Source organism: Sprattus sprattus (assembly GCF_963457725.1).
Source record: "Sprattus sprattus genome assembly, chromosome: 16".
In the NCBI taxonomy this organism is placed as follows: domain Eukaryota; kingdom Metazoa; phylum Chordata; class Actinopteri; order Clupeiformes; family Clupeidae; genus Sprattus; species Sprattus sprattus.
The window spans coordinates 12,594,396-12,612,642 of NC_137914.1; the positions used below are offsets into that span (position 1 = coordinate 12,594,396).

The window sequence follows — 18,247 nt, forward strand, 5'->3', positions numbered from 1 at the left end:
AAAGGTATAAAAATAGAGTTGTGGGTTGTTTTTATGTTAAAAGAAAAAGTCTTGTTTTATACATGTTTTATTCTTAGAATAAAACCACAACTATGGTTAAAGAAAAAACAAATGGGTACCAATACAGGAAAAGGCATGAGTATACCACAAACTATTCTTTCACAGAAGTTAAAGAACACAAATATATTTATATACCACAATATAAAATCAAAGACTACTCAAAGCTATTTAAAAAGCTGTTCTTTCTTCTACTTTGTTTCTTTAAACATAAAGGCTTTATGTATAGATCAAGCAAGCAAGTTTCAAAAACATGAGTAACAAATAGTGGGTTAGGAATATGATATCTGCAGGGCAGAACGCCCATAAGCCAAGAGAAAGCTGTTGTCTTTTCAAGCATATCCACTAGGAATTTGACTGGATGAGACTTGTGAAAGTTCCATATTTCGGTAACTGACTTGAAGGAATCTTTCATTACATGCTGTGATGCATGAGGACATATTCACTAAATCTGTCCACCAAAAGGCACAGGGGGTGAAGTAATAGACACCTTCAAAAGACTGAAAGACTAGAAAGAACAAGAACAGTAACTCCAATAATGTGTATTCTTGTAGTGCACTTAAGACTTATAAAATGTTTGTTTACAGGCTAGCACCTCTCTTGATAATGATCATATAAAACTCTGTAATGTCCAGTTGGCATGTAGACCAAGAAAATACAACCTACATATAGAGAATATACTAGCAGTTGTTCAAAAGACATAGTAAACATACAGGTAAAATACAAATATGCTAATTACAGAAATGATTAGCATTTAAAGCAAAAATTAAGTACACCAATTTTCTTCAATGTAAAAAGATACAGCAGAGTGCTCTGTTATTAAGGCAAACCTAACACCTTTTAATCTCTCCCACCACTAACACCTGTCACTACGGAAAAAGAGGTTTTTAAGCCATTAAAAGTGTTCTCTGTGTTCACTACCAAACACTGGACTTGCTGGACTTTCCATTTCTTAAGACTTTTACATTGAAAAAGCAATCGTGAGTTGTAAACATTGTTTTTGTCAAAAGACCAGATACAGTACAGTACAAATCTACGAATTAAAAATTACAATGACAGGTGATGTGTCAAGACAATGTATGGACATGCTTTCAAAAATCTTCAAAAAATGCAAGAAGATAATGCCCTCTGGTGGAGATGACATAAATGTCTCTTATACTTAAAATAATTATGTTCTCATTGGATACAAACATACAAATTTTAAAACAGGAGCACACACAACGGAACAATTCAGGCATTACTGAATCTATGGACTTTGAAATTGGGAACTCTTTTATCTGAGATTATACATATGCTAAGTGATTGGTCTTATTATTTCCCATATATCTTAAACTTTAAAATATCTTGCACTTTAATGCATTTCTTGCATGCATTTTTTAACCCTTCAAAGTGGTGACAATACTATTGTGACTTCTCTATTTCTTCTTGTATAATACTCTAGATGTTCTCAATTGGAAGACATTGCACAATTGTACAATTGCATTTCTTTTTGCAAAGGATACACACCACTCTAGCAAAGGGGTATGCCATGCAATGTACATGGAAATAGGCCAAAGTGCCCAGATCCAGTCCAAAGGTAACTGGTGCTAGTAATGGTCTGCGCTTAGTAAAGGCCTTTTGTTTTGCATTGATTACAATTTCAAGTATCTCTTTAGAACTAGACATAAAAATTCAAAATGTTCCCATTCATTTATGATGAAACATGTTCAGTTTTGATTATCTTTTTATACAAAGTGTTTTTTTTTTTTTTTGCTGCCATAAATGACACGGGTTATCAACAGCACAGTGTCTACAGACAATTATAAACGAAATGTATCTTACCCTGAGTTTGGGAATGATGCCGAAACTGAACTAGGAGCCTGACATGTGGTCACTATACAGTAACGTGACACCTGTTGTTGTTGGCTATTGAACTGGGTGCCTTTACATATAACCTTATTCCTGTCATTTAGTGAAGCCCCTGGCCATGCCTGACAACAAGTAGTTATCATATTAACCACAAACATTCTCTCTCACACACACAAAATCACATTCAGGGCCAGGTTGCTTTGCCTTTGCTGGGTGTTTCAAGCTGAGGTTCTTGGTTGGTCCACCAGAGAGGGAGAGTTACGTGGGCCTGGATGCTATTACATGGCGCCGTGAGCTCTGTTCTACCATCAGGAAAGTGCTGCGGTGACAGACGCCCGGTGTGTGTATGTGGCAGAGGAGGAGCAGGACTTCATGCCAAAGGGCTGATTATTCACAGGCATAGTAGTCCTTCAGTGGGGCGAAGAGGTGACGGATCACTGGCACGCTCCAGGACCTTCCAAGCAGCTTCTGCCGAGCGCCTCTTCCCATGTTGGACACGTCTGTGTAGTGGACAGGAAACCCGAAAATCCTGTGGAAATGCACGGTAAGACTAAGTCAAGGACACAAAAACACAAGCACAGACACGTCTTTAGTCTCAAACATAAGCAAGTACAAACCACACAATAAAAGCTAGTCATTCTTTAATTTCAGAATCCTGTTGGCTGAGTTGAACATAATGGTCAATCAATTTCCGACTAAAAGCTGACACTACAGGGATTTCTCAGGTTAGCTTCCACACAAACACACACACACACACACACACACACACACACACACACACACACAACATATCAGAAGGCTTGAAGATGTGGGATTACTAGGGGGAAATATAAGGAAATAAAATAAAAAGAGGCAGACATGTTCATTTTGCAACAGAATGACTAAATGACTAGGACAATTGAAAGTAGATCAAAGTTATGAACCAAAATACTGAGATGAAGGAAGCTTGAAAAAGGGTTTTGTGGGACAGACAGACAGACAGATGCACTGCGCTCTGCAGAAGTGTGAGGTATTTCATGGTAGCATGGGTGTGTACTGGTGTATAGGTGCCTCACCTCTCCAGCTCGGTGCACCACAAGATGTCCTCCTTCCCGTTCATCAGGACAGGAAAGTGTTGGTCCTTGCCCTGCTTGATGGAGTTGGAGCGTGTGGTGATAGTGCGCACCTTGCCGAACTACACAGAGAAGGGCATGAGAGTCAGAAACAAACAACTTAGCGTAGCTTCTTGTGATTTTGGAGGTGGGATCCCTTTCCCCCCCAGTTCAGTGTTTAGGTTGGTACTTGCTTTAATTATCACCCCTTAAGAATTTCTGACCTAGGGGTAAGAGGCTTGTGCCCCAATTATTCCTCCATACTGGTTCATTCTTTCAACAATTATTCTGTGCTGTTTTTCTTGGCAAGTTTACAGCTTTCTTACTTTTGCAACGCGTCCATGCTCCAGACAGTCCTGAAGCTCCAGTTTATCCATGCCAGAAGCACAGAGAGGCCTGAACAATGGGTAAATTCATCGGGTTAAGCTCCACAGTGTCAATCTGCAAGGCACTCACTATGTTATTATTCGTTTTTGGATGAAGACTAATTTAATCATGTCTGGAATCAGTCAGGTGGATGGCTGGGTGAATGAGGCTCTGGTTAAAGGCAGTTAAATGTCAGACTGAGATGTGTGTAAGGTGCCTCTGACAACGGAATCCACATACCTGTTCATGCCAGGCAGATTTCCCCAGAAGTAACGCGCCCGGTGAGCCGCAGAAACCTCAATGGCATCGATCATGACTGGGTTACACTGTAAACACAAGTACAAACATACAAACACACAAACACACACACACACACACACACACACACACACACACACACACACACACAAACAGTGCACATTAATTATGGGGAAGGGCATATACTGTATGGCCTTGGTTCACTTCTTCAAAAATTGTTTTGAACAAAACATTTCAAGTTAACGGTAGAGCTGGAGATATGGATGGAGTCATGTCCCTGCACTTGCATGGCCGCAATACATCCAGCACGCTCTGATGATGGGCTGAGAGACAAACCTCTAAAAAGCGGGAGATGTCCCTCTTGTCATTGACACCCATGGCCACCACATTCTCGAACATCCAGAAGAAGGGTCGGTCTTCGCCCTCTTTGGGCCTTGCTTCGCTCAGGAGGCGGTAGAACTCAAAGAACAGCCGGCCAGTACCCTCTGCAGAAGAACACCACACGACAGGAACACTGGGTTAAACTCAGAGGATGATTGTGAAATGAATCTATAAATAAAGAGGATCAAAGTCTAACACCCTCTTGGATGGCTGCTCAAGGCCCTTTAATAAGGTGTATTTTATAGTAATGGGTCATTATTTGCTCAGAAATGTCTCTATAGCAAGTGAAGTCTTCTGTGAATGCACTTTGACTCAATGGAATAGTTAAGGCAATTACCGTAGAGGCCTTTCCTGGCAGGGTTGACAATTGAGAGATCATTGCATGGACTTCCACCAATCACCATGTCAAACGGGCCCCACTCATCAATCTGTGTAACACAACAGTGCCATCTACTGTAAGTAACAGTATACTACACGTACGTTCTTGTGCTGGAGATGGATGTAGCGCTTCATTGAACAATGAAGCACATAAAGTAATCACATGGCAATTTCCTGTGGGCATAGGTTAAGCAGATCTGAGTGGCATGCAAAACTACTGGTTAGTGAAGCATGCAAACCCATGCACAGACACAAACATTCTTGATGCCACTATGTCAGAGTCCAGTGCTACTGACTTCCAAATAGCCCTGTGTCACTTTCATGCCCCCATGGTGTACTGCTCCGGCTAACACTCCCCTCACATGCACACACACACAACCATCACCACCACCTATTCTCCCCTCAGCTCCCCATACCCTCCTCGCACAACAAAAGCTCTTTTTCAGCCTGAGGGGAGAGAGAGGAGTGGCACTGTGCTCTGAGCACCCCTGTGGTAGAACATCACACAAACCCCCCCATCTCATCTCCCTCCTTTCCTCCATTTTACTCTTCTTGCAGCCAACAGGGGGGAGGGTATGAGTGTGATAGGGGAGTGTGTGGGGGGGGGGGGATGCAGCAGGGGCCTCTGATTTGAAGAGAGGTAGCTAGCATCCAGTCTCTCCCCCCCACCCGCCCAAGGCCCTGCACAAAGGCTGAATGGCTGAGTGAGTCCTGGGGATTTACCCTGCCCGAGCCTCCTCTTTGTGCTCTAACCCCTCAATATCGTCACTGAGACTAAAGCAAACCTGCAGCTGGGCATGGAGAGCAGAGGGTCAGGGTGGGGTGGTGGTACATTAGGGCAGTGAGTATATCTCTGGGTGTAAATAACAGGGCATGCTTTAGTGCGTTGAAGTATGAGGGTGCCTGCATGAGTTTGCATGTGTGTGTGTGTGTGTGTGTGTGTGTGTGTGTGTGAACACTGGGGCAAAGTTACAAAGGGCAAGAGACTGAGAGCAGACCTGAGGTGATCACTCTTATCAGTCTGTGTGAACAGCCTAAAGCTCCACTAAATCAACACAAGAAGTCCTAGACTAGTCTGGCTCGCTCTCCCTCTGTGTATGTGTGTTTAAACAATGAGAACGCAGCGCAGACACATAGGCACCAGCCGTTTAGATCCTATCCACCTGACAAAATGATTGAGTGGCCCTGCATGAGTTCACCTCAGAGACATTAGGCAAGAGAATAAGTCACCTACGCTATGCTCAACATACAACATAAGACCCCATCAGCAGAATGGGCATTTTGCTAACTGCGCTAATTGACATCACAAAGGTAACCATTGCTTTGCTGAAGATGATTATACATGCATCACAACACAGATGCAATGCATAGCATGAGCCTCCATTAAGAAGCTTGCGCGCCGGGGAATCACTCACGTTCTTCTTGCTGATGTTGCGCACGTCGTGAACATACTGGATCTTTCCTTCGTGTCGCACGGCGCCCACCGATATGGAATCTTCACAGACCTCGGAGGCAATGTACACGTCCACCTTGAAGCCCAGGTCTCTTAGCACCAAATAGCCTATTATGACAATGCAAAGGCAGGGAAGGTCTTACACGGTGATACCTGGTATACCTGAGGTTTTGCATTGGCTTGATGGGAAAGGTTGGACAGGGAGCTGTGGGGTCAAGGTGAGTGAGATCAACGTGGGAAGAAAGATAGGGAGAGAGGGAAGGTGTGTGGGTGACAGGGAGAAATCGGGAGATGCAATGGCTGATAAATGGACAGGTCAAGCAGGGTTGGGAAAAAACTAATCTGGAAAATGGTGGGAAAATATGCAGAAGGTGGTGAGTGGGGGAATAACAGTCAGTGAGCATATGCAGCACACACACATACACAAACACACACTGTAAGCACAAGCTCAAAAACCTCTCTTACCTGTGGCAATTCCATCAAAAAGGGACAGCACACGGATGGGGCGTCTTTGCTCTGCAGGGACTGCTGGGTAGATTTTGGGACTTTCCTAGACCACAAGCACACACAACATTACCATATTAGGGTTTCCTGTTTGTACAGAAGTTCTATGGCAGAAAGGGTGAGCATTTGGAGATTTGGACAAATAGAGATGAGCTGCTTATGACCGGAGTATGATCTTCATCTCTCGACTACGACGACTAGGTCTTAACATGGAGCACAGAATCAGACCGTTCTGCGTGGTTCTTTTAGAAGGATTAGTACTCACAAACTCTTGTCCGTTGTCGTTGACGAAGAACTCCTGCAGTTTGAGGCTCCAGTCATGACGGCGCTTGAGTACTCCGTAATGCAGCATCGGCTGGCACATGTAGCAGCGCCACGGGTCCAGGTCCCTGGCACTGTTGGCAGCGCCCGCCCCCACCAGGATGTCCAGGCAGTCCACACAGAAACACCTGTGAGGCAAATACAGTGCGGCAGCACAAATGCGGTTAAGACAGAGGGTTACGAGAGGTTGAGTGTAGCCATTATCAACTTCCATGAACCACTCCAAACATAATAGCTATTCATATCACTTTTCAAGTTCAGATGCAAATTAGAACTAAAGGATAGAAAAGTTTTTTTTCCTGCACTAAATTAAGGATGAAACTACTGAAAAGAACCTGGATCAGGCTCCATTTTGTATGTGGTGGAAATTTTCAGGTCATGGTGAAACCATGAAACTTAGTTTGATTAAACATTTAAGCACAGTATTCTCCCCAATAGAACATACACATCATAAGACTGCTAAAAATGAGAGCTTGAAAAAAGAGACAGGAATGTTACTATGGAGTTTCAAACAGCAGCACAAGAACCCAGGAACCCAAGAACCAAGATGACAGGTATACGGGTGGAAGGGGAAGGGGCGTCACCTGCAGCAGTTGGCGTTTCCACAGAGCAGAACCTCCCTGCCTCCACAGCAGATTGTACAGTAAGACTGATAGCCGTCGTCGTCGTACATGTAGGACATCTCCAGATACACATCCTGACACCACAAAAAGAACAGAGTAAAAAAAGGGATGGTGGACATTTAGTGCATTTAAAAAGTATTCAGACCCTAATTTAAATGGACCACCCCCCCCCCCCCCCCCCCCCATCAATCAACACACATAATGACAACAAAAAGCAGGATTTTAGATTTTTTGGCAAATTTACTAAAAAAAGGAATGTTCACGAACAAAGACAAGATCAGAGACCTTTAAAAAACTAAATACAGTAGAAAAACGAAATAACCTACACGCGCCACCGCCGTCATGGCAAATTAATCACACCCAGCAAAAGCCTCACATTCCAGCTGGGATACGTCAGCAACAGCGCCGGGAGCTTAAGTTTTTCTCCCCTTGCTGCTTCGGAGCTTAGCGCCGTATCTCACTGAGATTCACTCCTGGACTTACACACTCACTCAGCTCACACCTCTCTGCAACACCTTCTGAGACATGGAGCTTTCCACCGGAGACCGGGCACATAAAACTCACCTGAAACTGCTAACTAAACATGGCATCGCTATGCGTGATTTATCACCCGCCGTTACTAATAAGGCATGAACTCAACACCTACTGTACACATTACAACACTCATACAACCTATGAAGAGACTATAACAACAACTGTCCAAGCATCTGTACGCTAGCGTTGAAGGTTGTCATTATTGACAAACTGACAAACTACATTGCTCCAGGTGTAGCTGTCTGTCTGGAATATTTTCACCCTCAGCTGGTTCTACACTGGGAATAATTACTGTGCCTTTGAAGGAGACAAAACACACCTGTGTTTGTCCACACTAATGTGTTGGCTGTCCCAGCAGAATCATGCATTATTTGATTTAGAGAAGTGCAGGTTGTGGCACCCTCACCTTGCATGCTTGGCACAGGCCTCCTTCAAAGAGCGGGTGGAAAGTTGCCACTCTCGTTTTCCCACAAGACAGGCAAAAATCTGAGAGTCGGAAAAGAAAATAGCACAGAAAGAGAAAAGAGAACTGAATACTGGCGTTCAACAAATAAATAAAATAAAAAATCATGTGTCAGATCTTGATGTTCCTCACGTACCTTCGATGCTGCAGGAATTCTTCAAGACTTCATGGGCCATTTGCTCTGAAATGAAAACAGAGCATTCTAGGGTAAACATCACCACACCTGTGAAAACACACTACCTGACAACGTCTGCTAGGCAACGGCGCTTCTGCGCCCTACGGTTCACAGATATGATGACCTCAGGTGACCTTCTGACCTCTGCTGAAGACGTCCTCAGGGCCAGTTTTGGTCTTACACATGCTGATCCTCTGTCTCTTAGCTGTGGGGAAGTAGTCTGACAGGCTGACATCAAGCACCTGAGAGGTGAGAGAACTGCTCCCTATATTGCAGATATAGAAAGGAGAAGGAGGGAGAGAGAGAGAGAGAGAGAGACAAAGCAGGACAGTCAAGGGAGGTTATGTTTTTAAACACTATATTTCAGTTTGTGACCAAGATCTTGACACGAGAGGCCGAGCAGTGCTGACATTCCCATTCTGCTCCATGAACAAGAACTTGAAAGCAGTTCAGCATTACCCCATAGACCTACCCCAAGACCCAAGATCTTAACCAACAAATGAGGCTGACTATCCATCTGTAAGCCACATGCTGTTGTTTCATAGAATCATGCAGCCCACGATAAACAACTATGGGTTCCAAAGTTCCAAAGATGAGACTATGCCATGGTTTAAGAGTCTGTAGGATGGTTAGAGTTGTAAAATAACTTCATTAAGTTTTACATCAAAGCATAATCATCTTGCAACACTTCAGATGTACCCTATGTAAACTGGTGACACAGGAGCTATATCTGTTTCACACATCTGGATGAGTTTACTGTACATTGATAACGTCTGGTTATGCCCCAGGGATGAGTTTCACACATCTGGATGAGTTTACACACACACACTGACTATTGAAAGAGAGAGAGAAGAAAAGTGAAAGTTACACCCTGTAGTCTTGGAGAGAAGAAAAGTCACAGTACCCTCTGGCATCTCTAAAGTAAGTCTTTAATTAGTCGGACTGTAGCTTTTTTATGTATGTTGTTAAGCACTGTCAGCACTTGTCTCTGGGGATTACTGCCTGTGGCATTTATACCCTGCTGCGATACCATTACATCACCACATTCATTTCCCCACACTTCATCTGACGCAGAGCATCAACACTGATGTCAAAGTGACCGGACTCAATGGCAGTGTGAGGAATGGGCCAGGAAGTTTGAAGTGGCTGCTAACTCTATGAATGAGCAGGGCACAGTTCAAATAAGGAAAATACTTTCAGGCTTCAGAGTAAAACTTGTGGCTGTAACGCAACATCAAATGCTGTCACCCTTGCTTTTGAGAATATGCTGATATTTGACTCGATGAACTCACCGGAGTTCTCAGAGGGTTTGAGACCATCTAGACCCTTGGGCAGGAAGCCTCCATTGGCCCAGTCCAGCATGGGCTTCACCTGATCCTCAGTGTTGTCCGAGTCGCAGGGCGTGAAGGTCTTCTCCGCACGCACACTCGCCACCTGGCAGACATGGCAGAGCGAGTGAGACGAGTGAGTGAGACGCATATGGGGAGACGAATGAGATATGATTAGATTAGCAGAGCCACAAAAAAAAAGACAAAAGCTGTCTGGTGTGACAACTCAGGATCTTGTCTTGTCAGATAAACATGGGGGTGGACTGGTAAGTGAGAAGCTGGGAACTGACTCAAGCAGCCAAGCCACAGGGCACGGGCAGAGAGATGGGTGGAGAGAGAATACAGACATGGTCTGAGCTCTCAGACAAACACCTGTCAAGCTACAGGTGCTTTTCACACAAAACCACACGACACACATTAAAGCACACATAAAAAGAGACAGAATCATGAGGATCAGGATCAGATCAGGACTAAAACCAGGAAATGTGGCATGCTTGGACCTGCCTTTGTTTCTGCAGTTGTCATGCAATTTGTTCCTTGACAAGGAAAATAAACCGTTGGGGAATTCCCAGGACTTTAACACAGAGTTCCTTCTCTCCCACACTGTCCCTATCTCACACACACACAATCACAAGCATGCACACACATACACACAGTCATTCACTAAAGCACCTGCTGCTGAGAGCAGCTATCTCTTAACAGAGGACCTGTACCAAATCCCTGGGAAGGAGCGAGCAGGTGTTTCGGGCCATCTTTTATGCCTCTGAGAAAGACTTCCCGGCGCACAGCCGCATGTTTACCTTGCGGTTATCACCATATCGCTATTTGAAATACCAACGAACCTCTTCTCAGGAACTCACACACACACACACACACACACACACTCTCTCTCACACACAGGCATCTCACACTGTCCATGACCCTGCAGCTTTGCTGGCACCTGATAGAATCGCAGCATTTAACGACAACAAGTCATAAATCTACTTCATCGGCAGAGAAGTGGGAGCAAGAGGCAGCCCCTTCTTCTGCTCTCCTAACCCACCTCTAGGGCCTGGAAGATGGCCCGCCGGTACGACGCCAGCTTGGTGTAGGAGGACTGGTTGAAGTACTTGGGGAACGCAGTGATAGCCTCTAGCTTATCTGCAGACACCTGAAACACACAGGGATCGGAAGCCTTATCTTCTGTTGACTCCACACTTATGTGGATGAACCAGTGGATACAGAGATATAAAATGGTTTGTGATATCTTTACTGTACTATTTCCCCAGATTTGATATATCTGATAGAGGTATTAAGCATTTATACTCTTATTCAGCTGCTGTTGTATGTAGGAGTAGCTTTTGTGTACAGTAGAAATGCAGACTAGAATTGCTGAGCCGCTCGAATTGTTACTGTCAGTTATTTCACCTTACCTCTGAGAATTTTCCATCTCCAAACCACTGAAGCCACCTCATGCCATGGGTGGCCTGTCGTTTGCTGGTGGCTCGCCAGGTCACCACGATGCCGGGCCACCAGGAGAAACCCTTGATCTTCCCCCAGACAAGCTCTCCGATGCCAAAGCCTTTGTTGTCCTGAGGTAGAGACAGGAGGGAGAATGAGGTGGGGGGTAGTTACTAGAGAGTGTGCTGAGTGCAAGAGGTGATCATGGGAAGGACAGAGGTGGAAGGATGAGGACTAGTGTGGGCAGGGGCAGGGGTCCTGTGTTACAGGGACAGCTCACGTCTTCTGCCTGACTTCTGCAGTCAGTGGCTGTGTTTGTCAGTTCTGGTGGTCAAGTTCAAATTCAATCCTAGTTATTCCAACTACCAGACAATTGCAGTGGTAATAAAAATAATGTAATACAAATTGCAATAAATTATCTGACTTTCGTGTTCTTTGGGATCCTCTGAAATCGGTGGTGTTTTTTTAGTTTAGATGGCTGCACCTGGGCCAAGTGGGAGAATAAGGAGATTTCTGTGTTTCTTGGTAATGATTTTTTCCAGCTGAGTAACAATATCTTTTTTTTTGAGGGGTGCTGCTCCTGTTCACCCATTCTGTCTTTCTCAGCATGGGCCATTTGTGTTTCTGTTCTGCTCAAGCACACGCTCCCAGAGAGAGGCGCCTATTTGGCTTTGGCTTTGAAATGCAGCCAGGTGGACAAACAGAGGGATAAATGGTGAACAGATTATAGGAGAAAGGAGCAGAGGGGCAAGACGAGACAAGTAGCAGACAGCGCCAATGTGGAGGGTGGGAGTTGAGTGGAGGGGACTGCTCCTAGCTTAGCCTGTTTCCTCCTTGCCACTCCAGGGAGCCACACAAAGGGCAGGGACTCCCCCTGTGGAGGCACCTCACACCTGGCTACCTTCTCACACTCTCAGGGCTGGATGGGTGGGTGGGTGGATGGAGCCAGCAGTCTGTGGATGGGCATCTGTGCCAAGCCCTTGGCTGGGGCATGCAGCCAGGTCTCTTGAGGCCCAGGGCCCAAGTGTGGACAGGACACTGGCTTGGAAAGGACGGCTTGTGTTGCAGCTGCACTTGGAAGAGTCACATTCAGGTGTCGGGTTTGGAATATGTTTCCCACAACCCATACTTGCTTTCTTCCTTCCTCTAGTAGTGAGTTCCAAAACACCACCTGGTACTCAAGGCAGGCCAGTTGCCACCATGACGGAGGCAGGGAAAGAACAGTCTTTATGACAACAGTGTGTGTGTGTGGGGGGGTTGTGGCTTGGGGCTGAGTGTGTGGGTACCTTGTACTCGGGCTGGATGATGACCTCTGCGCAGCCCACGGAGACGGAGGTGGAGGTGGCGATGCTCTGGGCAGAGTCTTTGGAGTCCTGCTCCAGCAGCTCCAGGGAAGGAACCTGAGGGGTCGCTGCCAACACTGGGGTCGGCTCACAGCAGGCAGAGGTCTGTGTGTGAGAGACACAAAACAGAGTCTATTGAGCTCCCGCAAACTGTGTGTATTTGTGTGAGTCAGTGTGTGTGTGGGTGTTTCCATATTACTTTTACGTCTTCATGGACATTTTCCTTGTCCTGCCTTACTGTAAATATGGATTCATATACCAAAACATCTACTTAAGAACGCCAGTGTCCTTTTCCCAACATCTCTCGTACACCTTCTGATGAAAAGGAAAGAAATCTGCCACATGTCCAGCCACATGCCATTTTGAGGTTCAAAGTACAAAAGTATTTTATTTAGGGATGGTCCCTCTGGCAAAAGACTATTTATGAGTAGGAAGATGGGACAGGAACCTATATTTACTGGGTCGTTATTTGAGTACATAAAAAAGAAACACATACAAAATTGTCCTGCTTGTTTGGCCGTCTATCAAGATGTGGTGCTCTAGGATTTATGGTTGTTGTTTCCCAATGTTTCCTTATAATGGATTTGTATGGATTGGGCAAACAAAGCTTCACATGTAATTCAGTGTGCACAGTCTTTAGATGAAATAGTCCATCCTTCTGGCAGTAGGTAACATTTGACCAGTGATGGGCAAGCTACTTGATATTTGTAGTGAGCTAAGCTATCAGCTACCCTTCAATAAATTCTGCCTCACTAAACAGAAGCTACCACTCATAAAAAAGTAGCAAGCTAAGTTACATAAACCTGTCAAAAGTAGTTTGATACATTAGAAGCTACTTTCAGTTAAACAAACTGCATGCCAAGTCAATGCAATTTTAGTGATCAACACAACTGTCGGTTGAATGGATGAAATTCAATCACCTGAACGTGTGTTCGTATGTTTGTGTTGGATGTCATTGACGTTGACAGGAACTTTTTCTTTGGATTAAAGAAGGCATCTGAAAACATATTTAGTTTCACTCGTCTCGTATAAAGTGACGTACTTTTGAAGGTATGGCTGTTGAGTCAGGTATTCAAACGCAGATGAAAACAAATTAATGCAGAAGACCTCGCCTACCTTCATCTTTCTTCTATTTCGTGCATTTTCGCAATTCGACTCCCTGAGCAGACAGCACGGACTTTTCACTTTTTAACTTTCATCATCTTCAGCTGTATCTAAATATCAACAGCATTCTAGTTATCCGGTTGTCTAGATTCTGCATGCAAACTATTTAAAATTAGGGGAGAATTCATTTTAAATGTATGAGCAGCCTCTGGTGTACTTGAAATGACGATATCAATCTATCTATTTTCACTCGTCTCGACTAAAGTGACGTACTGCTAAATGTTTGTGTTTGATGGCTGCAGGGAAGCCTGTTATGAATGAACATCAGAAAGGTCCAGGATAAATTAGCTTTCGAGGACGCTACTGCGCTACTTGATCAATAAAAGAGCTTAGCTACTGATATGTTACTTGGTTTTGTAAATAGCGATGTTACTGCCAAGCTACTGACAAATGTAGTTAAGCTAGTAGCGTCGCTACAAGTAGTGACGCTACTGCCCATCACTGCATTTGCCATCAGCGCGGCGTGGCACAGAAATGATGGTCTCTAGGCATCGCTTTAGCACAAGGATGGGCAACTGGCGGCCTGGGTGCCGCATGCGGCACGCCTCTTCATTTATTGCGGCCCGCCGATACATTTAAAAAATAAAAAATAAAAAATAATGCTTCCTTCTGTTGACGGACTTTTACTTTGACATCATTCAAAATGCACGTCTCAGTAATCTAGCAATATGCTAACATAGCTCCTAAATTGAATCGTCAGTCAGAGAAACACTCAGCTTTTTCTGAAATTACTCTGAAAGTACTCTGAAACGGTAACGTTGGCATCGTATCAGTTGGCAGGGAACATAGTCATATAGTGAGTGATATAAAAGTCATATAGTGAGGGAGAGTTTGTGAAGTCTTGTGTACGTGATGTCGTTGCTATCCTCAACCCTGAAAATGACGGATCATAGCGGTCTGTGTCAGACCTGCAGCTGTCAGGCACAGAAATTGAACAGAGCATATCTTTAACAACTTAATCGAGACACAGTTATGTACAGATCTTGAGAAGTGCCCTCTCAAAAGTTTCCTTGGCCCCACCAATAAAACAATTAAAAAACGTTTTATTTTGAGATCGTCAAATTCACACTTAACTGCAAATCGAGTAGCACAGGAATCCAGCCTGTTTGAGACTGCAATGGGAAGCACACGCCTCTGTTTGGTCGTGATTGAGTGAGTGAACAGACGGTGATAACGTTTAGTAAAAGAAACTAAATGATTAAATCATCTCGAGTTAATTCTAGATGTCATGGCTCTCTTGTATCATGCCGTTCATTGATCCTGTGGTTATGCTACCTTACTCAGTTGAACTCTAGCCTACAACGTTAACCTACTCACTTGAGCTGCAAATCCCTACCATACTACAGTATAATTATCACCCATCTCAGCAGATGTCTTCAATATGTTTATTGTTGTGTCATATTTACAATCTACATTTGTTAATTTCTTCCTAAAACTCACTAGAAGACACTATTTAAAAGGTTATTTTCAAAAACAAATCTTATGGGGGAGCATGCCCCCAGACCCCCCTAGATTTGCTTGGTCACAGGAAAAATAATAGGTGTTTTCTAGGGGAAAGCCTGCCCTAAAGTGGGAATTGGCCCTCTGGTAGCGATAAAGAAAAGTTGTGGCCCTCTCCAGCATTAAAGTTGCCCATCCCTGCTTTAGCACATTAAACCACATTTTTGAGGAAAATGTTCAACAGAGAAAGAGCTTATTTATTTGTGGTTTTGTTCTTTTGGCGCAGAACATAGTTTGTGGGGAGTAAAAAAATGCAAGTGTTCAGACCATTGTGACCACTCCTTTGTGTTTTCCTTTCTGATTTGCATGTGAGACTGCATGTACAAATATTTCAGACAACCTATCATATAGCCCTGAGGAACAATGCCACATTGTGGTGTAAATATCAGCAAGGCCAGATGTAATAAATGAGCTGCACATCTGCAAGGCCTCCTGAGAACCAGGTGAGTGTGTGTTCACCTGCATGCATAATATATTTACAAGAGAGTGTTTGTAGGGTGCATCAAAGTGCGTGAGTAAGGTGAAAGACAAGAGAAAGTGTGAAAAACATGGAATGGGGCAGAAGGGAAAGAGAAAGAAAGTGATGAGAGAGAGAGAGAGAGAGAGAGAGAAAGAGTAAGACTGCCTTTTCCGTGACTTTTTAAGAAGTGTGTCGGGTGTCAGAGAACTGTCAGTGAAGGCAGGAGGCCCTCGTCCACTCAATCAGCACTTCAGGCTTCACTTCTGGAAACGTAATCCGCCGCAATGGCCGCCCTGGAACAGTTATCACAGGCCCCTCCAAACACACACAGAAACACCGATGGCCTCCTTCCGCAGCAGCTATGGGCAATTCTGCTTTGGCAGTTGTACTGTTGTACTGTCCTCTCTGTAATTTGTTTAACCCTTGAGGGAGCACTGATTCACCAAGAAGTAGCACAGAGAAGCATGCATGAATGAGATGTGGTTAACCATTCATGATCAGTTAATCATTATCAGTGTCCATGTAAAGAAGTAAATGTTTTCAGGGAAGGTCTGAAACTGAAAATGTGTAAGAGAATAATAAAAAGTGAGGGAAAGAGAAATAAAAAAACAGAGTGTGTGTGGAAATGTTTGCATGTGTCTGTGTGTGCATGTGTATGTGTGTGTGTGCTCATGCTTTGAGGTGAGATTTCTCTGGTCTAGTGCCTCACCAGAAGGCTACTGCGGTCTGCCTTGCCCTGGCGACCTCTCTCCCTGCTGCGGGGCTTGCTGTGGGGGGTCAGGCCTGCCTGGAAGATGGTCCTGGGGGAAGGCCTCTGCCTTAGGCTGGATGCACAGGCTGGTTGTACACGCGCCTTCTCCTCCTGGGACAGGGTGGTGCAGAAGCATTTCAAACACACATTCACACCACTAATACATAACTACAAAAACACATTACAGATCTTCTCAGCTTCTTACATATCTGCGACTTGTGACACCTTCTAGATTTTGAGCTCTATTTTCTCTCTATCTTGACCTCACAGTCACAGCACACTGCTCGTCTCGTTCTTCTTCCACTATACAGGTTTCCTGCCCATTTTCATTGACAACATTGTAAAACTTTTCTGTGACTTTTTAAGAACCTTTGATGAAATTTCCACGACGTTCTACAACCTACAAATACACAAAATTGCGGACTTTACTCCACAGGTTGGGCTTAATTATTAGATACAAATTAAACAACAACCTTTCCATTCCAATTCTAATAGGCTACATGTCAGGAAAGACTAAAAACTGAATGACACTGCAGAAATTCGCACAGCTAAAACATTATCCATGAAGGAGTACAAAAACAAAAACAATGATTTACTTTTCCAAGCCTGGGAACTGGTATTTAAAAATGAACAATATGACCAAAATGACCCCAAACAACCTAAATTTGACACCCAAGCACCCAAAAATGATCCAAGACCAAGGCTATGTTCTCAAAGCCATGCTCCAATTACAGACTCTCAGAACCTGTTTGTCTGGCTGCCTTGATGCAATCGCTCGATGCGCTCATGCCCTACGGCGACGGCTAGAGGACCCCCAGGGGCCTGCTGTGGCAGCCCTGGCTGTGAGTCACGCTTCTGCTTAAGCAATCTCAGAACCTGGGGTTCATAAAGACAGAATTCAAGTCATGTACTCCCACTCAATCTCCTCCGCTGGCATTCACGCCTAACTGAAGACTGCATGTTTCACTGCATCTGCTGACACTCTTCATAAGCTCATATGTCTGTCCACTCTCTAAGTGTCTGCAAGCAATACATTTTCCACTTACCCCAAGAGCCCTGATAGCTTAAGGCATCAATGTCATTTTGCTCACTATTTCTTGCCCTATTGTGGCTTTGGCTAGGTGTTAAAACCACCACCCAAGTTGAATCAGAGACTGAGCGGGCTTGTAAAAATGCTGTACCTCGCAGGAGGAGGACTCGTCCTCTGATACGGAGCGCTTGCGCATTCTCTTCCTGTTGGCCGACAGCTGGTTCTCGTTTGCGTCTGTGTGGGGTGAGAAAGAGAGTGAGGGGGAGAGGCTACAGGTGGGATGAGTGCACAGAGACCTTGACTGTATCCAAGCTGGTCTGCATGTGCCTGCATCTTATTCTGCTTACTGCCTGTGTGTGTCTGAGTGTGTGGGTGTCCATGTTTCTGAGTGTGAGTGTGTGTGTGTGTTTCTGTGTGTGTATGTATCTATGTCCATGTCTGTGAGTGTGTGTGTGTGTGTGTGTGTGTGTGTGCGTGTGTGTTTGTGTGTGTCCATGTCTGTGAGTGTGTGTGTGAATGTGTGTGTGAGAGTGTGAATGTATGTGTGAGTGTGAGTGTGAGTGTGTGTGTGTGTGTGTGTGTGTGTTTGTGTGTGTCCCAGTCCACTCTAGCAGAGCAGAGCTCAATCTGCTGCAGCTCATCCACAGTATAAATGAGGTCTAGCATTCCAGGGGACGACTGGGCGTGCACATCTGGATGTGTGGATGCTTGGTTGAGCCATCATTTAAACCCAGATGGGTTCAAAAAGTATTTTGGAAGCGTGTGTTGCTGGCAGTGTG

At 44.6% G+C, this 18,247-nt stretch overlaps 1 protein-coding gene across 1 annotated transcript in view; it reads right to left on the reverse strand.

The window, feature by feature from the left end:
• Window positions 1-2,292: 2,292 nt before the first annotated feature.
• The window catches only part of dnmt3bb.1 (DNA (cytosine-5-)-methyltransferase 3 beta, duplicate b.1), a gene marked incomplete at both ends in the record, with an annotated part of 28,091 nt that continues 12,136 nt past the window's right edge, over window positions 2,293-18,247 (reverse strand). Inside the window, 19 exons of the mRNA XM_080854165.1 lie at window positions 2,293-2,455; window positions 2,961-3,079; window positions 3,323-3,392; window positions 3,603-3,688; window positions 3,957-4,105; window positions 4,339-4,429; window positions 5,795-5,940; window positions 6,298-6,382; window positions 6,602-6,785; window positions 7,242-7,354; window positions 8,221-8,300; window positions 8,414-8,458; window positions 8,595-8,717; window positions 9,745-9,886; window positions 10,823-10,930; window positions 11,193-11,351; window positions 12,507-12,668; window positions 16,397-16,549; window positions 17,620-17,702. Coding sequence (XP_080710291.1) covers window positions 2,293-2,455; window positions 2,961-3,079; window positions 3,323-3,392; window positions 3,603-3,688; window positions 3,957-4,105; window positions 4,339-4,429; window positions 5,795-5,940; window positions 6,298-6,382; window positions 6,602-6,785; window positions 7,242-7,354; window positions 8,221-8,300; window positions 8,414-8,458; window positions 8,595-8,717; window positions 9,745-9,886; window positions 10,823-10,930; window positions 11,193-11,351; window positions 12,507-12,668; window positions 16,397-16,549; window positions 17,620-17,702 — 2,261 coding nt within the window. The remainder of the gene's footprint in view (window positions 2,456-2,960; window positions 3,080-3,322; window positions 3,393-3,602; window positions 3,689-3,956; window positions 4,106-4,338; window positions 4,430-5,794; window positions 5,941-6,297; window positions 6,383-6,601; window positions 6,786-7,241; window positions 7,355-8,220; window positions 8,301-8,413; window positions 8,459-8,594; window positions 8,718-9,744; window positions 9,887-10,822; window positions 10,931-11,192; window positions 11,352-12,506; window positions 12,669-16,396; window positions 16,550-17,619; window positions 17,703-18,247) is intronic.